Source organism: Rhineura floridana, chromosome 7, assembly GCF_030035675.1.
Source record: "Rhineura floridana isolate rRhiFlo1 chromosome 7, rRhiFlo1.hap2, whole genome shotgun sequence".
In the NCBI taxonomy this organism is placed as follows: domain Eukaryota; kingdom Metazoa; phylum Chordata; class Lepidosauria; order Squamata; family Rhineuridae; genus Rhineura; species Rhineura floridana.
Genome location: NC_084486.1, coordinates 71,764,791 through 71,779,386, shown reverse-complemented (window position 1 = coordinate 71,779,386; position 14,596 = coordinate 71,764,791). Strand labels below are relative to the sequence as shown.

The following is a 14,596-nucleotide window of genomic DNA, read 5'->3' as shown; positions in this document are numbered from 1 at the left end:
GGTGGGCTGGATGAGGGCCAATAAACTGAGTCTGAATCCTAGCAAGATGGAGGTGCTGTGGGTTGGTGGTTCCCGAGTTCAGATAATTGGTCAGTTGCCTGCTTTAGATGGGGTTGTACTCCCTCTGAAAGAGCAGGTCTGTAGTCTGGGGGTGCTCCTGGATCCATCTTTGTCGCTAGAGGCCCAGGTGACCTCAGTGGCTAGGAGTGCCTTTTACCAGCTTCGGCTGGTGAGACAGCTGCGGCCATTTCTGGACTGGGATAGCCTGACCACTGTTGTCCACGCACTTGTAACATCCAGGCTGGATTACTGTAATGCGCTCTATGTGGGGGTGCCCTTGAGGCTGGTCCGGAAGCTGCAGCTAGTGCAAAATGCGGCGGCAAGACTGCTCACTGGAGCAGGATATTGACAACATGTTATTCCGCTGCTGAAAGAATTGCACTGGCTGCCCATTTGCTACTGGGCCAAGTTCAAGGTTCTAGTTTTGGTGTACAAAGCCCTATACAGCTTGGGACCAGGATACCTGAAAGACCCCCTTATATACCCAGTTGATCACTGCGCTCTGCAGGTGAGGGCCTCCTGCAGATACCATCTTATCAGGAAGTTCATTCTTCACAATATAGGAAATGGACCTTTTGTGGGGCAGCACCTACCCTGTGGAATTCCCTCCTTTTGAATATTAGGCAGGCGCCATCTCTGCTATCTTTTCAGCACCTTTTGAAGACTTTCCTCTTTAAACAAGCCTTTTAGGTTGAGATCTATCCCAGTCTGCATCTGTGGTACAATTGCTTGATGTGTTCTTTAATAATGTTTTTAACCCTTTTAAAAAGTTTTTAATGTTTTTAACGCTGTTTTGTTTTAATGTATTTTAAGATCTGTTTTTATGCTGTTTTTAAGTGTTTTTAGCGCATTGTTTGCTGCCCTGGGCTCCTGCTGGGAGGAAGGGCAGGATACAAATTAAATAATAAATACATAAATAAAATAAATCATATCCCTCTCCAAAACTACTATTAACTGGGGAGGGGAAAGCATATAAGTATTTGCATTTTAGAATTTGAAAAAAAAATGCTTTTTAAAGAATATTTCATAATAGCGTCAACTGATTTCTAAACAATACATGGCTGATCCATACACAAGCCTGTGGTGGTACGCTTCCTGCCCAAATTCACTTCCACATTGTCCGGGTCCTGTACTGCTGGGAAATGTCTGAATCATCTTCCCAGGTAGGCTGGCTGACCTGGAGGTACCCAATGCATGCAGCTTTAGCAACATTGTCATTTCTGGCAGCCAACAGATGTTGTGGCCACAGTTTCTTGTTTGCTACTCCTTTTTTGTGCTCATTAAATTTATGACATTGAATTTCACCACAAAGAGCTGAGTAAGTTATGAACACCTTTAAGGCCTGATCTCTACTTTAAAAGAAATTCTGAGTTTTCTCACAAGCACATGTGTGGAAGAAAACATTGAGAAGTATATCTGTTCTTAATTTTTCTGCATGTTTGCTCACTGAATGTATCCCAGTTTTACAGTAATAAATATTGATCATTTTGTGTTAGTTAAATAGAAATTGATATTTGTTTATACAGTGGAAAAGAGTATTGTTTTCTTCTCATATAGCAGAATTGCATGTCAGCAGCATATTTAACTTTACTAAATTGTGGGTTCTTTTTATATCCTTAAATCAGTTGACATTTATATATAGTTTTGTATTTTGCATGTAAATAGAAAAGTTTAATGATTTTGAATTGCAAATCAAAACCCATTGACAGAATTTCCCCTTGGATATTTTCCTTTTCCCCCTTAAGAACATGACAGGACTGCTTTCTAAATATTTACACATAAGAGCGTAAAATCACTGCTTTTGACTGCTTGTTATAGAAAGATCGTCAGTACATAATTAAGCATGTAGGCTCTGAAATGAGGTATTTATATGGTTTGTCAAATTCAAAATATGGAAACATGACTAATTATAATCCTTTTTCAAGTGCTAAGAATTTTGTGGATTTGTATTCTGTACTGTATGTATTTGATACTTCTTGAATCTTAGATACTCAAGAAATATGTATTGCTACAATTTATATAGGTCTGGCACACATATGAATGCCATGGACTCCTTTTAAAAAGTAAATAGGTATGCATCTGTATTCAGTCTAACTGAAAGATTTGTAGAATGGCCCATACATTCCAAGAAAGAGAATAGATCTGGGTGCGCAAGGAAATGTACACGTACATTTGCTTCCTCCAATAAAATGAATGGAAATAAGCCTTTTTGGTTGTGGAAACTCTGTTGGTGTTTTTTTCTTCTTCTTTCATTGATGTACTTGATTTTATGCCAAAGAATAGTCACTCATACACAGTCAGAACTGACATTCCACATCCAGATTTTCTGTCAAAAAAAAAAAGAGGAGAACTAAACTATTCCAATCTGGATTTTGGCTGTTAAAGTAGCAACTTCAGAGTGGAGTGTGGCTATGTGAGTGTGATGTAGTGATGGGCAAACATTCACATGCAATATGATTCAGAATTGAGCTATTTCCCATTTAAATGAAACAAAATTGGAACACAGTTTGTATCCATTCACCCAACCTTCTGTGATCTCTACCCCTCCTTCAGGAGAGTGACAGTGAGATGAATTTTGCCCTCTCTCTTCCTCCTTTTCCCTTATTTCCTGATACTGGAAATCCTGCTATAGCACTAGGGATGCTGAGAAATATGCTTTCCCCTCCACATGCCCTAGAAAATTGGTTTGGATTTAAACTAAGTTATTTGAACTTAGCATCCATCAAACTGAATTTGATTTAAATTAAGTCATGACTGACTTGTCTCATCGATTTCACTGTTCAACTAATTTATGGCTGAATCCAAACCATTACATTTAGTAGCATCCCAGTCACCTTGGAAGATGCCTTACTACCAATCCAAGCACCAGGAAAAGGGACCTCACCTCTGTCATTGCCACTGCTAGAGCCACAGCTGCAGCCAGGTATTGAGTAGGTGGGGAGAGGAAAGAGTTCTCCTCTGGCCAGAGAAGAACTGTTGGTGATGATTTGGTTCTTAAGAACATCTACTGACAAACTGTGCACGTTGGGCCTCCATAAGCTTATCAGATAGTGTGGGGGAGGGAACACAATCTTGCTTTTTCTTGTTTCTTTCAATCCAATACACCACAAAAGAGGTCCAGTGGAAGATGACTTTCCTAACCCCAACTGCCCCTGAGCCCCCCTAAAAAGCTTCTTTTGAATGTTGGGGGACCCTTCTGAATGGGGTGGGCTGTTGCACATGCAGCTGAGGGGAAAGTGGGGATACTTAAAAATCTGGTGAAGGTATCTTCCATTCACAGTAGGCCCAGAGGCATTTTGAGGAAAGGAAGATGGCTGCAGCTTCATCCAGCACTTTACTTTGTAGCACAGCCACTGCCCTAGTAAAAATGTTCAACAGGAGAAGAATGGATGTCAGTAACTGGCGTCAGCCCCAATGGGCCTGAATCTTTGGCATCTCCAGGTAGGGCATGTGAAATCCCCTGTGTGAAATGCTAGAAAGCCACAGACAGTTAGTGTAGACAGTACTGAGACTGCCTCAGAATAAGTCAATTCCCTATGTTCCTAATTTTAGATCTTGTTCTTTCCTCTGTTCTGCAAAGCCTCTTCTAGCTTTGCTTCTGAAGCAAGAAAAGTTGCTGTCTATCCCTGTTGCAGAGCTTACTCCTGCTCTTCCCCCTGCTGTTCCCCCTCCTTCCCATATTTGCTCTTTGGGAGTGGGACACCATGTTTCTGGTTCCCCACTGGGAGATAATATGCAGAGCCAGTTCTAAAGGGTGGCCAGGTTGGGCACTGGCCCGAGGGCCCCGGAGCTACAGGAGCCCCTGAGGGGCCCTCCGCTCCCCTTCCGTGATCCGCACCCCCCATGCACCCACTTACCTGTCAGCCGGCTTTTTAGCATTGCCCTTAATGAAGATGGCGGCCACAGCTTCCCTAAGGCACTGAAGCCGCTGCCGCCATCTTAGTTGATGGCAGAGATGTGCACACATAGCACGCACGTGTGCCATCAACAAAGATGGCGGCGGAGGCTTCATTCCCCTTAGGGAAACTGCGGCTGCCATCTTCATTAAGGGCAATGGTAAAGACTAGACAGGTAGGGGGGCTGTGGGCACGGGGGGCGCACATGCAAGTATGCATGCACACACACACCAGGAGGCCAGGGCAAGCTGATGCCCAAGGGCCCCCGCATGTCTGGAGCCAGCCCTGATAATATGCACTGCATATTACATTACATCAGTCAAACTTGTATTTGCTAGTGGTCTTGGCTTTTTGATTTTAACCAAGAGGCTTTTTTCATATATATTTAATTTAAAATACAAAGAAAAAAATCCATGCCTTTTATCTTTAGCGACTATAATCTCCTTTTCCTTTTGTGTGTGTGTGTGAAGGGGAACTGTTGCAACCACAGCTTTTTTGGAAAATGTAACACATTATTCCCACTGTGTTTTCTGTGTAAATTGTTGAGTGATACTAATATTGTGAGAAACTGCAATGCTGAAACATCATATTGTTGATATGAATGTTTCAATGATTAATAGTATATGTTACTAAATTTAATGACGTGGTATATTATTTTAGGTCATTTCTCCATTTCCCATTTTAATTGGATAATATAAGTTATTTATGAAAACCTATATTTAAGTCAATGAAATGAAAGGTTCGTTTTTTTAAAAACCAACAGGAATTATTTGTGGGGAAACCTTGAAGCTTGCATATTTGTTTGGATAGTTGTAAATGTTTTAAGTTAAGAATTCAATATATGTAGCAATATAAGATAGCCTAGTTCACATAATACAATTTTCCCCTCTCCACTTTCAGGGTTCTCCAAAACCAATTGCCATTGAACCTTGCTCAGGAAACAAAGCAGCAGTACTTACTGTCTTTTTATGCCTGCCAAGAGGATCATCAGGAGTCCCACCACCTGGTCAGTCAGGTAAGTATCCTCCTAATAGCAGCTATGGCTCTGATTCAGTGGTTGTTATCCCAGCTGTATACTGACTGGATATTTACATGAAAAAGGGAACTATAAAAGAATCAGGCTCCATGATAGATGTACCAATTATCCAACCATATAAGTGGTTCCTTAGAATTATGGCCAGTAGTAATTTGGTAACTTGTTATACTTACCTTCTCCCATAGATACCTGTCCATTCCTTGAGATCCTCTTTGCCATGTCCCTTCACCTAATGAAGTAAAATGAGTGGTTACTAGAGAGAGGGCTTTTGTATGGTGGCATCCTGGTTCTGGGAATGCATCCACAAGGAGTTTTGCCTGGCACCTAAATTATGATATTTTCTGGCCAGGTGAAAGCTGTTTTTGTCTTGTTCTCCCAGACCTTTTAATGGGTAGAGTTTGGTTTGTTGTACTTTTAATGGATTTGCCCGGAGCGCTATGATATATCGGCAGTATATAAATTTAATAAATAAATAAAGTGACTTGTTATATTATCCAATTATTTTTGTTTTCTTTTGAAGTCCAGCTCTATTTTTTCTGTCTTGTCTAGTGAACTAATAAGCATTCTTTGTTCAGTCACTGAAGACAGTGTTTGCCTTTGATTTGTTCCTTTGTGCCAGGAAAAGTAGAACAAAGCTGACAAGGCATGGCATTTTGCATTTTTTTTCTGTTTACAGTTCAAACTGTTAACCCTTTTTCAATCTCTCCACACTTCACAAAAGGCCAGACTAGTAGTACACCAGTGTGTATATATGCACATTTTATTAAATGGAATGATTCATTTTAAAGTCACCACATTTTAATCTGCTTTTCCAGTTGCAGAGTACAGTGCCTAGATTATCCCATCTAGTTCATTTGTTTCATGCCCATCTTTCCCCCAAAAATTGGAATTCAAGGCTGCCTCCAGTAAAGCAGAATAATACAGGGCTATTCCCCCAGCCCCCATTTTGAGTGGAAAGTTCACTATACCAAATTTTCAGCTCAGACAGACTCTTAGTAAATGTAGTTGGCTTGATAGTTTACAACAGATACTACCTAGATGGGCACAATTATCCTAATGAGAATTATCCCAACGATGGCTAGAGCACAAGTGGTGAAAGATGTGCTGTGAGGCTGATCGGGCATGAATAAAACATCATAATCGTGCCTACTGTGTGGCGGTGACAGAAGTGAAGGAGGCCCACTTCTTTGCCTCCATCACATCCTCAAGTAGCCGTCCATATTGTCGGGTCTGTTGGCATCAACTCCAGGAAATGGAGTTTTAGACCCTTCGGAGGCCCACTGTGAATTGTTTAAAAGGCACTTTGAGGTAAAGTTGCTCTCCTCCGTAGCAATCTTGATGCCCCATCTACTGTTGTCCCCAATGAGGTGTCCAGTGCAACGTCTGCTGCAAATTCTTGGGAACGGTTTCAAGTGATGAGGCCTGATGACATAGACAAGGTGCTTGCAGTGATGTGGCCAGCAACATGTCCTCTCAACCCTTGCCCTGCTTGGCTTATTAAAGCTTGCCAAGGAGGGTTGACCGAGTGGATCCAGGGTGTGGTCAATGCATCATTGCAGGAGGGAGTGGTTCCAGCCACCCTGAAAGAGGTGGTGATCCAACTGCTCCTGAAAAAGCCCACCCTGCACTCATTGGTCTGTGACAATTATCAACCGGTCGCAAATACCCCCTTCTTAGGGAAGGTGATTGAGAGGGCTGTGGCATAGCAATTGCAAGGACTCGGATGAAACAGATTATCTTGACCCATTCCAGTCTAGGTTCAGGCCTGATTATGGGACTGAATCGGCCTTGGTCACCCTGATGGATGACCTTTATTGGAAGAAGGCGAGAAGGAGCACGACCCTGTTACTCTTACTTGATCTCTCAGTGGCTTTTGATACATTGATGATGGTATCCTTCTGGGCCCACTTGGTGAGATGGGTATTGGAGGCACTGTTTTACAGTGCTTCCGATCCCGTCTCCAAGGTTGTTTTCAGAGAATAGCATTGGGTGATTGTCTTTCGGCCCCCTGGCAGTTGTGCTGTGGGGTGCCACAGGGTACCGTCCCCCATGTTGTTTAACATCTGTATGAAGCCCTTGGGAGTGGTCATCAGGAGATTTGGGGCGAAGTGTCAGCAGTACCCTGATGATACCCAGCTCTATTTCTCTATAACTTCTTAATCGGGAGAGGCCGTGCAAACCCTTGACTGCTGCCTGGACTTGGTGGTGGGCTGGATGAGGGCCAATAAACTGAGTTTGAATCCTAGAAGACGGAGGCACTGTGGGTTGGTGGTTCCCGAGTTCAGTTAATTGGTCAGTTGCCTGCTTTAGATGGGGTTGTACTCCCTTTGAAAGAGCAGGTCTGTAGTCTGGGGGTGCTCCTGGATCCATCTTTGTCGCTAGAGGCCCAAGTGACCTCAGTGGCTAGGAGTGCTTTTTACCAGCTTCGGCTGGTGAGACAGCTGTGGCCATTTCTGGACTGGAATAGCTTGACCACTGTTGTCCATGCACTGGTAACCTCTAAGCTCAATTACTGTAATGCACTCTATGTGGGGCTGCCCTTGAGGTTGGTCTGGAAGCTGCAGCTAGTGCAAAATGTGGCAGCAAGGCTGCTCACTGGGGCAGGGTATCGCCAACATGTCATTCCGCTGCTGAAATTGCACTGGCAAGGTTCTAGTCTTGGTGTACAAAGCCCTATACAGCTTGGCAGAGCTTGGAAAAGTTACTTTTTTGAACTACAACTCCCATCAGCCCAATCTAATGGCCATGCTGGCTAGAGCTGATGGGAGTTGTAGTTTTAAAAAGTAACTTTTCCAAGCGCTGTAGCTTGGGACCAGGATAGACCATCTTATTCCTTATATACCCAGTCGATCACTGTGCTCTGCAGGTGAGAGCCTCCTGTAGATACCATCTTATCAGGAGGTCTGTTCCGCACAACATAGGAAATGGACCTTTAGTGTGGCAGCACCTACTGTGGAATTCCCTCGCCTTAAATATTAGACAGGCACCATCTCTGTTATCTTTTCAGCACCTACTGAAGACCTTCCTCTTTCAATAAGCCTTTTAAGTTGAGACCTTATCCCAGTCTGCTTCTGTGTTGGAATTGCTTTTTAAAATGTTTTTAAAACTTTTTTTTTAAAAAAACAACAATATGTTCTTTAACTTTTTTTAAAAAAAGATATCTTGAAAGCTTTAAAAATGTTTTTAAAGATGTTTTGTTTTAATGTCTTTTAAAGTCTGTTTTAATGATGTTTTAAAGTGTTTTTAGTGCTTTTGTTTGCCACCCTGGGCTCTTGCTGGGAGGAAGGGTGGGATATAAGTCAAATAATAAATAAATTAAATAAATAAATAATGTCCATCCTTTTTCCAAGTCCAAACAGGCAAAGTAAAATAAACCTTTGGCTCCCAGAATCTTTCTTTAAATGATGCTACATCATCACATAGCAAAATTCTGGACTTCTGCTGGTGGCTACCAAGAGAAGTGCTGGCATCAATAAGTTCAGCCTGCTTTTACTTCCTCCTCATTGCCAAAATCTCCCCTTTCCACTTTTTCTGCAAATGGGGCAACAAAACTAGAAGGAGGACTTTTGGCTCAGTCTCTATTTAGTTGAAAAAATCTGGTCTACCAGATTTATTTTAGTAGAAGGAAACGGCAGTAGCTCAGTGGTTAAGCATCTGCTTTGCACATAGAAGGTCCCAGGTTCAATTCCCAGAATCTCTAAGTAAGTTGTCTGTTGTTTGAAACCTTGGTGAGCTGCTGCCAGTCAGCTGGATGGACCAATCTGTCTGACTTGGTATTAAGATACTGTAGCTTCCCATGTTCTGAACTGGCAACAGTATTTCTTGTAGAGCTGTTTGAGGAGGTTTGTTTCACTTCATCACTGAATGCACAGCTGCTACTTTGTTCCTATTTTCTTCTCCCCAGCGCCTTAAATATTTGTGTCAGGTACGAGTTCAAGAAGAACAAACCTGAATTTGCCATTGGCAGCTGAAATCTCACCCTTCAGAGGGTCAGATTTGTTCAAGAGTTGACATTTTCCAACCTCCTATTATAGACTAATCTGCCACAGTGGGGATAATTGTAGCGATAATTATATGTGATGGAAATGCAATTTCAAACATTTCAACAAACAGCCTGAGGAATGCCATGTATCTACATGATATAAATATAGATGCTCTGGAAATTCTGCAGTTAAAATAGCCAGTGCTGAAACTACAGGATCCTGCAACTGGAACAAATAATGCCCAATTTGATTTTAAAAAAATAAATATAGATAGATGTGTTTAAGTTCCATAACTCAAAACAGTTCACATAGTGTCCCAGTTTTGGGATTTGATACGTTTGTTGTTTGTTTTTGAAGAATATGTGAATGTTTTGTGTCAATCTCTGATAGAACAGAAAAATGAGGGAAAGGAGTGAACAGAAGCAAGGGAACAGTCCTGTAGATTGGATATTATTTTATCCCATGCTTCCTCTCATGAGCTAACAACAAAAGTACAGCACTAAAAACCAAGTAGAAGCACAGTAGCAAGTACAGCTTACTTTAGGTGGATAGTTGTGCTAAGTAACTATGCTCTGCCATCTAACTACTAAACGCCCCACCTCCTCGAACAATGCCTTTTCTATCACATGGAAGGAAAATGCAGCACTGGTTGATGTCTCCAAAAGTGGTGGGGACTAAATCTTCATCCACTGCTCCGTTTAACCTCCCAAGCCGCTTCCACCCACCCCAAATTTATAGTAATGAAAGTAATGGAGGCATATCCATGCCTATAGTCCTGAAACATGCAAAGTTCTCTGAGGATGGGTGGAGGTGCCTCTTCCAACAGCAGGGAGTATGCATATGCCCCAGAGGCCCCAATTACCCTCATTAAAAGCTCTGTGAGTAACTGATTAGTGGTTTTCCCACTAATGGTAAGCTCCAACATGGGGCATTCCAGAGCTGAGGAAAGATGGAGGTGGCTTAGGATTTGCTGGATCCAAGACCCTTTCCTTCATTGAAGAAGCCCCAAGATCACTCCCTCTATGTCAGCCTTGAGCTGGTGTAACTAATCCCTCTCCCCAATAAGGAAAAACTGCGGAAGAAATCCATTTAGGGAAAAGTCTGCCCGCCCCTTCCACCCTGGCCAGTGCAGGACTTTGAAGGGCCAGACAATTGGCCACTTTACACACACCCATATCCCCATTTAGGGTTGCATTGCAAGGCAATGTATACTGTGTGGGTTAAGTTTTTAAAATCTAAATTCTGTCCTAGTTTATCTCCTTTAATAGCAGTTTAATGAAATAAAGAAATCAAGGGTAATTATATTTTAGGAAATATCCAGGTTTGGGAGGGAATACATGTCTGAGTGAAGGAACCTAGTACAGGAGAATAGTATTAAACAATATACAGAATTTATGGGAGATCAGAGAATACCTTTGTATCAGTATTTCAAGATTTGTCATAAAATATGTATATAGTTAAGGCCCGCTGAGGAATAAAACAGATCTGAAGCATTAACCTGCAGTAGTAATTCAAAAGGTATTTTTCTATAAAATGATGATAGAATTGGGAAATAAGAACTACTATCTACCAGGGGAATTAGGAAAGGAACTTAGGTACTATTATTTCAAATGAAATTTGGACCTTGTTATGGTTCCTTATATAAAAATAGATCTCTTAGAAAATTTTAAAAAATCAGTCACTGGTAGAACCTTACCCATCTAGAATTGACGGCATATGTACAGAAGTACATGACAACTGTTGGATGTGTAAAACTTGGGAGCTAATTTATTTCACGTGAGCCGGGCAAGGAAGAACTGCCCTAATAATATAGCATATTGAAAAATAGTTTTAAGATATGTAAATGAGAAGCTATTATATATTACTTGGATTTTTAAAATGTATTTTAAAATATTTATAGACTATCTTTCTTAAGAATTTTACTTTCTAAGAATTATGTAATAATAATTTAAAAATATATAGCATGAAAAAGAGACTTAAAAGAGGTCTAGTGCCCTAATTCCATGCTGCGGATCTTTCCCCCCTTGTGTGCCCTGTGCTGTCCCCAAATCTGCTCTGGAAGGTTAAGGGAACCCTCAGAACAGATTTAGGGGAAGCATGGAGGGAGGGGAGGGGGAGAAAGTTATGTTGCATAAAGCATAAATCCTTGCGCTAACAGAATGAGAGACAGCGCTACTTCAGGTACAAGCCACAGAATTTAAAAATACAATAGAATGCAATTTCTTGAGATGCCCACAGCATTAATAATACTAGCAATGTTAAATTTAACTAAATACTAAATAATTTAGCAATAGTAAAAATGCAAATGGACTGCCTTCAAGTCAATCCCGACTAATGGCAACCCTGTGACTAGAGTTTTCATGGTAAGGAGTATTCAGAGGGGGTTTACTATTGCCTCCCTCTGAGGCTGAGAGGCAGTAACTGGCCACGGTCACCCAGTGAACTTCATGGCTGTGTGGGGATTTGAACCCTGGTCTCCCAGGTCGTAGTCCAACACCCTAACCACTACAAAAGCACACATATATCCCAGAATATAAAACACAGTTTTAATCAACCCGATAGCTGAAAGGAGCAGCATAAAAAATAAAATATCCTCTTTGTATAGGGCACCCATGACAAACAGAGTTTCAAAAACTTTTGATAGGATTTCTTTCTATAAGATTTCAGTAGATTTCCAGAGGTCAGCTGGGAATTAATTCCAGAGTACTTGGTAACCACAGAAAAGGCTGTCCCTTGTACCCACCAATTTCACCGATGACAGGCAAAAGATGATAACTCAGACCCAAAACTTTAAAGGTTAAAACCAGCCCTTTGGCTGAGATACACCAGCAACCAGTGCAGCAGGTATATAGTGGTATCACATTATCTGAACCTTTTCCTCTTATTGGGATTTGGGTGGCTGCATTTGGAGCCAGGTGAAATTTCCAAAATGTCTTTAAAAATATAGCCAAGCTATATCTTTATATAGTTGTGTCTGATGACCTAAAACAACTATACATCTTCTGAAAATAGCAAGAATGAGAGTTGTTCATGGATGGACTCCTCCTACACACACACACACACAATCCAACAACTAAAGTAGAATGGCTATTTAGAGCATGTAGTACATAGTAGGTATTGGGACCTGTACTTTTCAACTTGTTCATTAATGACCTAGAATTAGGAGTGAGCAGTGAAGTGGCCAAGTTTGCTGACGATACTAAATTGTTCAGGGTTGTTAAAACAAAAAGGGATTGCAAAGAGCTCCAAAAAGACCTCTCCAAACTGAGTGAATGGGCGGAAAAATGGCAAATGCAATTCAATATAAACAAGTGTAAAATTATGCATATTGGAGCAAAAAATCTTAATTTCACATATATGCTCATGGTGTCTGAACTGGCGGTGACCGACCAGGAGAGAGACCTCGGGGTTGTAGTGGACAGCATGATGAAAATGTCGACCCAGTGTGTGGCAGCTGTGAAAAAGGCAAATTCCATGCTAGGGATAATTAGGAAAGGTATTGAAAATAAAGCAGCTGATATCATAATGCCAATGTATAAATCTATGGTGCGGCCGCATTTGGAATACTGTGTACAGTTCTGGTCGCCATTCACAATCCATTCACAATCCATGTGACAATCCATTCACAAAGAGAGTGGAGGGTCATGGGAACAGGTTATCAAGAGCATGGAAGTCCCCCTCCCCAATTCAGTGTGCTGGTTCCCTGGGGAATGAACTTGTACCCATTGGCCCATCAGCCCATTAGTACATCAATCTCTAGGGTGGCACACACCTGCACACAGGGTACAGAAAGTGAAAGTGAAAAGAGAAAGTGGATAGAGAAAAGTTTTACTTTCTCTCTCTCATAATACTAGAACTCGTGGACATTCAAAGAGGCTGAATGTTGGAAGATTCAGGACAGACAAAAGGAAGTACTTCTTTACTCAGCGCATAGTTAAACTATGGAATTTGCTCCCACAAGACGTAATGGCCACCAGCTTGGATGGCTTTAAAAGAAGATTAGACAAATTCATGGAGGACAGGGCTATCAATGGCTACTAGCCATGATGGCTGTACTCTGCCACCCTAGTCAGAGGCAGGATGCTTCTGCAAACCAGTTGCCGGAAGCCTCAGGAGGGGAGAGTGTTCTTGCACTCAGGTCCTGCTTGTGGGCTGCCCCCAGGCACCCAGTCGGCCACTGTGAGAACAGGATGCTGGACTAGATGAGCCACTGGGCTGATCCAGCAGGCTCTTCTTATGTTCTTATGTTCTTAACTATAGTTAAGTAATATTGTATGGGTTAGAAAAGACAGAAAGATGGACAATATTTTGGTAGGAAAAAAGTAATATTCCTCATGCTTTGAAATGAAAGTTATATTCCTCATGCTTTGAAATGACAAAATGCATGATAATGTGCCCCTACATAAATTGTTGAAACTAATACGTGTTTTCATAGTATTAATAATGAAAATTTAAGTGAAAATGTATTGTTTTCCTTTTTAAACAATACTACAAAAATAAAAAATAATGTTGATTCCTAATTAGATCTGAAATTTCTTAAGTAAATTCACTAGCCTACTGTACATGCAGGCTCTTCTTAACTAAAAGTGGCAATGATTAATCTGTCCCTTAGTTGTAATAGCTAGTGGTTAATTGCAAATAGCAGAACAGATCCATAGATTTCCTGTATACAAGCTGAAAAAATAGGTTGAAAGTAACTACCTGTTGCCTACAATAATTTACTGTATAATAAATTGTAAGCAACCTCAAGCCTGCCTATATATAGCTCTAGTACAGCCATATAACTCTGATTTTCCCTTCCCTTCCATTGTGCTTATCTTGCAAAATTGGTCAGAAGATCTGGCACTTGATTTCTCACATGACTGGCACAAGCCTAGACAATCTGACTTCCCCTCCCCATAAAGCTTTCTCCTCTCTGATCTTGCAAATGCCACCTCAAGCTTTATTCTCTGCCTCTTCTACTACATCTGCTATTGGCAGATCTGCTATAATATCACTGTAGGATTTTTAAAACAGAGATAGGTTTGAACCTCTGGCTTCTATTTTCTTTTGCCTGGTCTCCACAACTTAATAGATCATGTGGTAAAACTATTCCTGTACGGTACCATTTTATATTGCAGGCATGGATCTCATGACTGACAGTTTTGCCTATAACCCACCCCCCAAAAAACCTTCCTGTACAAAAACCCAGACCCGCTTTTCTCTCTGACATCTAGGGTAGTTTTTTCCCTAAATACAGAGAGAATTTCTTGCAATTCTGCTCACCCTCAGGCTGAAGTGAAATCCAGGTATATTTTTTAACGCACAACCTGCCGTGTTGTATAGACTAAGGGTAGAGACACACTTACTGTTGTGCTGGTTCCACCTCTGTTTTTTGAAAATGGGGGGTACATGACACTAGTCAAACTCTCCCCCTTTTTACTCTAAAACCTGGTCAGATCAGCTCTAGTGCAGTTCCCCCCCCCCAAAAAAAATTCAGCTTCAGATAGATTTTGCAACTGATTGGTAGATCATCCCATTGGCCCTTCAGGTGTGGCTAATGGAAACACTTTGCTGTAGGATCAAGCAGAGACAATGATTAGCCCAATAATTTCCTGTGAGCAGTCCTGAAAGATCTGAAG

The 14,596-nt window shown here is 41.4% G+C and overlaps 1 protein-coding gene across 2 annotated transcripts in view; it reads left to right on the top strand.

Moving 5' to 3' along the window:
• The window catches only part of ATRNL1 (attractin like 1), a 1,089,767-nt gene that overhangs the window by 954,482 nt on the left and 120,689 nt on the right, over nucleotides 1-14,596 (top strand). For both annotated transcript variants that reach the window (XM_061635905.1, XM_061635908.1), the window contains one exon: nucleotides 4,857-4,971. In XM_061635905.1, the coding sequence (XP_061491889.1) occupies nucleotides 4,857-4,971 (115 nt within the window). The remainder of the gene's footprint in view (nucleotides 1-4,856; nucleotides 4,972-14,596) is intronic.